At 35.8% G+C, this 8,090-nt stretch overlaps 1 protein-coding gene across 1 annotated transcript; it reads right to left on the bottom strand.

The window, feature by feature from the left end:
- Positions 1 to 3,263: 3,263 nt before the first annotated feature.
- Positions 3,264 to 4,216, bottom strand: LOC128176823 (uncharacterized). The gene is made up of 2 exons (XM_052843372.1): positions 3,814 to 4,216; positions 3,264 to 3,670 (listed from the first exon to the last, which is right to left on the bottom strand). Exons 1-2 carry the CDS (start codon positions 4,214 to 4,216, stop codon positions 3,264 to 3,266), a joined length of 810 nt encoding a protein of 269 aa, XP_052699332.1.
- Between the last annotated feature and the right edge of the window lie 3,874 nt (positions 4,217 to 8,090).

Genomic DNA, 8,090 nt, shown 5'->3' with positions numbered 1-8,090 from the left:
TCTTCTCAAAAACTATTAGGCCAGGAAAGCTCAAATTTGAGTGGAAGCATCCTCAGATAGTGTAGATTCAAGTTTGTTCAAATCATGGTCCCTGGGGGTAGGGTGGGGCCATAATTGGGGGATCAGGTTTTATATAGGAATATATAGAGGAAATCTTTTAAAAATCTTCTTCTCAAACCTATTTGGCCAAGAAAGCTCAAATTGGCATGTAACCATCCTTAGGAAGTGTAGATTCAAGTTTGTTCAAATCATTATCCCTGGGGGTAGGGCGGGGTCATAATGGGGGATAAATTTTTATAGATAGAGAAAAGCTTTAAAAGTCTTCTTCTCAAAACTATTAGGCCAGGAAAGCCCAAATTTGAGTGGAAGCATCCCCAGATCATATAGATTCAAGTTTGTTTAAATAATAGTCCAGTGGTATGGTGAGGCCACAATGGGGGATGAATTTTTACTAAGGAATATATAGAGAAAATCTTTAAAAATCTTCTTTTTAAAGACTATTTGGCCAGAAAAGGTTTAAAATTGTATAGAGGCATCCTCCGGTAGTGTAAATTCAAGTTTGCAAAATCACAGTCCCTAGTGGTAGGGCGGGACCGTGATGGCGGTTTGAATTTTTACATAGGAATATAAAGAGAAAATCTTTAAAAGTATTCTGGGAAAGTTTTCGGTTCAAAATTCAGTACTTAGTGTGAAAGCACAGGTTATGCAGATTTAAGTTTGATGAAACCATGATTCCCTAGAGAAAAGTGGGGCCATGAAATGGGGGGGGGGGGGTATATAGGAATAGAGAAAAATCTTCTTACAGGTACAACAACAAAAGGGGCTTGGTATTTACCAAAAAATAAGAGGTGGATAAAAATTGGCAGATTTTCAATTTTTTTTTAGCAAGATCTACTGTACTCAGTTGTCAAGATATTTTGATACTGTAATGCTAATTTGATCAGAATGAAGGCAATTGTTGCTCAGGTGAGCGATGTGGCCCCTGGGCCTCTTGTTATACCTATTGTTCCTCAGGTGAGCAATGTGGCCCATGGGCCTCTTGTTTTATATGAACTCCATAAAGTGGCTATATACTACAGTATACGTCTATCATGGTAATCATAAAGAAGTGCAGTTACTAAAATCTGAATTTATTTTGTGCATATTACCTTTTTTTTAAATTAAAAAAAGAGAGTTCTGTTACAGGCTTATAATATACTCGTACTTTTGGCACTATGTCTCTTTAACTAGACACATCGTAGCCATTGATAGTGCATATATATATATATATATATATATATATATATATATATATATATATATATATATATATATATATATATATATATATATATATATGCATTTTATGTCTTTCACATTTCAAAGTGACTGTGTCTTAAAATTTTTTTTAGAGGCAAATGGGTCATATTGCTCAACTGAATAAAAATGTCTCGATCACTCAGGAATAATATTGACTAGCTTTACAATTGATTGCATATATTGCACCAATCGAATATTTCCTTTAGTTTTTAGAGGAATATTATTCCGTTTTTAAATAGTCACTAACAAAACCAAATCACAATCAAATTACTACAATAAACTTTTTCTGCGTGTTCATAATTATATATTCTATTTCAAACCTGTCTTCAAAAGCATTATGTGAAACCTTTTATTAAGATATGTGTTTAATGATATATATGTTGTAAAATTTTGTCTTATCTGATATTTCTGTAGTTTAGGATCGATCGAAACTCTGGCTACCGTAAAGAGAACACGGACTTCAGATTTTCAAGAAGGGAACTGTTCAAACATCCGCTGATTCCGTCGCCAACAATTCATGGTTATATGGCACACTCTCTGGAGACGATGTACATGTATAGTATTATCAGGAAATCAGATAATTGTTTGAAGATGAAGTACGAATTGAAAGAAAGTGTGCGAAGTGGAACGTCCATGAATGATTAATGATTAATCGACAATAACAATAATTTACGTACATATATCACCGTGCAAAATTCACTGTTCAATTACAACTTTATTTTGGACTTTACTTTTAAAATTCAACATCTGTTTCGTAATATTTTTTAACAGTTTATTTCTTACAAAGTTATTTATTTAGTGATTGACACTTTTCGGACTCCATATGTGATTTCAAAGAGACAGAGTGCCATGTCTCAAGGACTGTTAATCTCTTAAAACAACAATGTGTAATTATCAGTTTTTCATTTCTTGGACATTAAAGACTCATTGAGTTTATTTAATTATTTTATAACTGTCAATATTTTATACCCCAGTCACACATTCACGGATCAACTCCACGGTTCTACTACGGACTATTTTCCACGGTTGACACCGGAAAATCAAATAATCTTTAATCCCCAAGTCACACATTCACAGATCAACTCCTAGGTTCTACTACGGTATTTTATTTACGGTTAACACCGGAAAATCTAATGATACGGACTTAGTACGGATGCACTACGGAATGGATACAAATTGATACATACGAATTATTACGGATTTATACGGAGTTAAAACGGACTTCTACGTTCTAAAACGGTTTAGTAAGTTTTTCTAAGGAAGTACTACGGTGGTTTCATCCGTAGTGGAATTTTGAACATGTTCAAAAATTGTCGCAGCTATACAAGTATTGCTACGTTTGGATACGATAACAGACGGAAAAGCCACGGGTCAATACATATCGCCACGAATGATTCCGGATCGCTTCCGTAGCTAATCCGGCATTAAATCCGTGAATGTGTGACTGGGGCATTACTCAGCTTACTTATGTCATCACCTGTCAATTTAAACCCATTGTTCAGATTTTTATATAAAGTTATGTACAATTGTCAACCCGCAGAACACGGCGGCCAGTCTCGGCCACGTCCGATTCACCCAGAGTTGAGTCCGGAAGCCACTACTGGCCATATCCGACTCGTTTGTAACAGGTCTGTCTGTTAAATTGTTATAATGTTGCCATCGTTGAGTCTCGTCCAATAAAAACGGAATCCTTCATCACTCGGTTTATTTCTCTGGAACTGTATATTGGTGGACCTTCGGGAATACGGCAAACCTACCCTTCGTTCATACCTTACGGCCTACAGCGCGCCTACACCTTATACCCTATACCCTTTACGCCAACATTCCCTCGCCCGGTTCGTACTGCACACGACCGATGCAGATCCAGAAGAATTCTCAAGCACCGAAAAATCTACACGTGTATTTTTCCCCGCACTTTATTTACACATCCTTAATTATCTATTTGAAACTTTTTTGTTGGTTCCTTAGGCCTCTTCATGCCAGGTGGCACATAAGGCAGCCACACAGTCTCTCCACCCAGTCCGATTCTTTGCTTTTGCCACCACTGTTTTCCATGTTAGCTCTATCTTTTTCAGCTCACTCTCTGCTGTTCTTCGCCATGTTGTTTTAGGCCTACCCCTTTTCCTTTTCCCATCAGCTGTCCAGAAGATGCTTTCTCTGGTAATGTCGTGCTGGTCTTTTCTGAGCACATGTCCGATCCATCTCCACTTCCTTCTAGCGATTTCCACGGCTATGCCTTCTTGACCTGCCATATCTCTGAGTTCGTTATTAGATATTACTTTTGGCCATCTGATCTTGAATATGGACCGTAAGCATCGGTTTACGAATACTCTCAGTTTCTTTGTGAGGTCTTTCCGGAGCTTCCAGCATTCTGAGCCATATAGCAATACTGATTTTACATTGCTGTTGAAAATCCTGAGTTTTGTTCTTGTGGTCATATAGGAGGATGTCCATATGGTTTGCAAAACACATGACGGGCTTTATTAATTCTTGATGTAATATCCTCGTCCGTACCTCCTGATGTTGTTATAATGCTGCCCAGGTATGTAAAGGCGTCTACATCTTCCAAAGGCTCTCCATTTACTTGTACGGAGTTCTTGTTCCGTGCATTTATTCTCATTATTTTGGTCTTCTTTAAATTGATGTTAAGTCCTAGGCTTGTAGATGTTGTGTGCAGTTTGGTTGTTTTTTCCTGAATATGCTGATGAGTGGAAGAGATAAGGCATAGGTCATCGGCATAATCTAGGTCATCCAGTTTGTTTCCCATATTCCATCTAATGCCGTTATTCTGGTCTCTGGTGGATTCCCTCATGACCCAGTCTATGGCCACTAAAAAGAGTAGAGGTGATAGCATACAGCCTTGTTTCAGTCCTGATGTTACTGGGAACCACTCGGTTTGGCCTTTTTGTTGGTTCATTTGGGGTTTAAAGATGAGAACTATTCTATAGAAAGCATTTTATTGTTTCAAATCGTCGTCACTAAATAGAATAAATACTGATCGCGGTTTTAGATAAAATTACCCGATCTACATTGTATATCAATAATTTACAAATACAGGTATAAACATTTATTGAACAGGTAACATATAAAATCTATATGATGCATAATTTATGTGGGTAAAAAGATGTCACAATGTGTAAGATGTGGTCCTATTTTACATTGATGTAAAAACTAGAGACGAGGTCGTTGCAAGCAACGATTAGGTCTTCCGTCGTAGCGGCGTCATACTTGTGACGTAATACAAAAATTGATACCTGACCATGGTACAACATTTGATGTATAAACACAGAGTAAAAGAAACAAAGTACATGTATATAAGCAAATATAGATCTTTAAAAGTTTTCTATAGTTTGATTCGCCGCATGTGTTTTTTTGCATGTGAATTTTATTTTGAGAAACTTTTTTAATCATCATAATTGACTCAATATGGACGACGATTATATTCACACAGTGGGTATGCCCGGTATGAAGGTAAAAAGACCAACCATTTCACACGCATTTTTTATCAAACGCAAGCGCCAATGAATATTATAGTATATATGCGGAGATCCTGGAAATTTTACAGGGGGTATTGAAGAATAATTTTGTTTTTGAGAAGGGGGAGCATGCACGGATCAGAAAATTTTTCCGGTAGTGGGGTCTGACGGTTATTTGAGTTTGCCAGTGGATGTCCGAGGCATATTTTTGTTAATTTTATAATGTACATGTATTCGAAAAAAAATTTGCATGGGTGGGGTTTGGGTGGGGGTCTGGAACCCTACCCCTTCCCTTCTAGATCTGCGCATTGGGAAGACCGATGCCGGTAATTTTACGGTAATTTTAACCATTTTTATTTAATTAATCATTTTCAAAATTATTGGAATGCCAATATTACCTTTAAAAGCAGTTAAAACTTAAAATACGAACCATTTAGTCTCGGTGAGTATTCGGCCAACATGCGTCCGCGTAATAAAGACATGGCAATATTCAAGAAATTTGGATGGACGATCTGGGTTCTAGGTCGTCCATCGGATTCATTTTCAGACTAAGAGCTACAGACCTGCAGTTAGAGATTGTCAAACTCTTATTGATTATGTCAATTTATTTTGTCTCAAATAATCAGTTTTTTTAATCAATAAACATTTACCAAAAAAAAAAAAGAAAGAAATTGGGCACAATTTTCAATGTTAGCATTTTATAATTTAAAGGTCTGATAAAATTTTGTATGAAGTTTCAACATACTACTCTTCATTGCTTTATCCGAAATATTGCATGGAAAAAAGATTAACATCGCATATGCATTTTTAAATTACAAAAGGATATGCAAAATGAACTTGAATTAACCACTATCAAACAGGCATAAAGAGACTGAGAACTGATTTCTTCTTCTTCTTTTTTTTTTACATGAAAAGAAATTCAAGAAAAAATCAAAATAATTTTTTCTTTATATGCGTTTTTGAAAACGTTGATCAGCAAGGAGTTCTATGTTGTGCAAGCACCTACTTAATAGATTGTTACCATGGTTACTACGATGACAAATATCGAAAATGCATTATTGTGGGTGAAGGATGAATGTGTAGTTTGTTTTTTAGGTTTATTTTTTCATAATTATATTTATCTGGATCAATTTTGTGTGTTGGTTTGTTTTGTTTATTGAAAAGGGGAATAAAGAAAATGAGTAATTTTCGATATGAAATCAAGCATATATTTTCATATTATTGTGACCGCGTAGTTTTTACGGTGCTATGGTATTCTTCTGCATCTGCATCGGTCGTGTGCAGTACGAACCGGGTGAGGGAATGTTGGCGTAAAAGGAACAAATTATTAGGTTGAGGCGCGCTGTGGGCTGTAAGTTAAAAACGAAGGTTATGTATGCCGTATTCCCAAGGGTCCACCAATATGCAATTCCAGAGAAGTAAAACCAAGTGATGAAGGATTCCGTATTTATTATCAATCGAATTTAAAAGATGAACAATAACAAACAAATAAGCGACACAGACGGAAGTGGCCGGTAATGCGTCAGGCCTCCGAACTGAAGATTGACAAATACAATTCAGTATATATAAGAATCTAAACAATGAGTAAAGGTGACAATTTGATGACATCAAATGAATTGAGTGAAAGATTCACAGGTTTTAGGTAATTAGATTAACTCAATGAGTCTTTCATGGCCAAGACATGAAAGGCATATAATTACGCAATGTTGTTTCAAGAGATTAGCAGTTCTTGGGAGAAACATATGTCTGATTTGTAATAACAATTAAATAAAAAGTCTGCCGAGTGTCAATGGCTAATTCACTTTGTAAACATTAAATTCTAAGAATATATGACAAAATAAATGTTGTATTTGAAAAGTAAAGTCCGAAATAAAGATAATTATAGAACAGTCAATTTTGCACTGTGATATTATCATTGACTTACAGCATGTTGAAAAAAAGAAATATTGAATCAAGCAGTTAGTTATTATGCGCAAATCATGCATTTTACTATGGTTTTCACAATTACATGTATCAGTTACTAAACGTACTTACTTTACCGGTCCCCCCCCCCCCAAAACGCGCTAAGATATAGTATCGCCATAGGCGATTTCTCTATATATGAGATCGCGTAAGCGATCGAAAAAAAATGATAATTGTGAGCTAGGTTTTGAGCTATTTTGACCCCAAAATCGAAATCTACGGTAGTTTTTATGGTTTGTAACTTCGTTTTTAAAACGAGAGTTTTGAACCTAATTTGAAAATGAATTTCAATATATATTGATATTTATAAAGTGAATATCGATGATGTATGATCGTTAACGAAGCGCAAGCTGCGCATGCCTAGTGGTGTCATTTTCATAGTTTGACAGCTGCAATGTAAATAAATACACGTGGTGTCGTTGAAGCTTAAAGATCTAGCAAAAATTTGTGAGTCTACAGAATATGTCATTGCATGGCTAATTAATCTTAATTTACTCCTTAATCTTAAAGACTGTTTATGCAAATTTTGTGAAATTAGGCGTTTTGGATTTCGAAAAGATTCCTCCTTTAGCCGGGATAATTACGTTTGGAAATGTGCAAACAAGAAATGTCTTTAAAAAAGTTCCCGTTCGAAAAGGATTGTGGTTCGAGAATCACTGTGAGTGACAATTTGACTTTAGAAAAAATTCTGCACATAACATATTTCTGGGTTTATCGATGTAACCAGGAGTTTGTGTGCCATAACTGGGAGTTTGTGCAAGGACTATAGTGGACTGATATAACTACGCCAGAGAAGTTTGTGACAACATTCTGCAAACCAATGAAAACAATGTCATCGGTGGCCCGGGTATTGTAGTTGAAATAGACGAAAGCAAGTTTTGGAAAAGAAAATATCACAAGGGCAGACGGGTGGATGGAGTCTGAGTGTTTGGGGGCATAGAGTGGGACTCAAAGAAGTGTGTTTTTCACAACCGTTGAAAACAGAACTGCCGATACCCTTGTCATAAAACAACACATTATACCCGGATCAACTATAATAAGTGATTGTTGGAAAGCCTACAATTCTTTGGACAAGGAGGGTTTTACTCATTTGACAGTAAACCACTCGGTAAAGAACAGGAGTGTATAAGGCGTTCTATATCCCCCACTCGGGGCAATGAAGACGAAAGAATTTCAATTTAAGTTAGAATATTAATTTTTGACTTGTTTGCATTGCTTTTTATAATAAATTTCACAATTGATGTCAATATTCTACTTTCATTCTATAAATACGACAAGTAAATGTTTCCAAATTAAGCTGCACATCGGTTTTTGCCTAAATCTTGGATCATTTACTGTTCTTAATTGCAAAAT

Source organism: Crassostrea angulata, chromosome 3 (genome assembly GCF_025612915.1).
Source record: "Crassostrea angulata isolate pt1a10 chromosome 3, ASM2561291v2, whole genome shotgun sequence".
NCBI classification, from domain to species: domain Eukaryota; kingdom Metazoa; phylum Mollusca; class Bivalvia; order Ostreida; family Ostreidae; genus Magallana; species Magallana angulata.
This window is presented reverse-complemented; position numbering and strand designations above follow the sequence as displayed.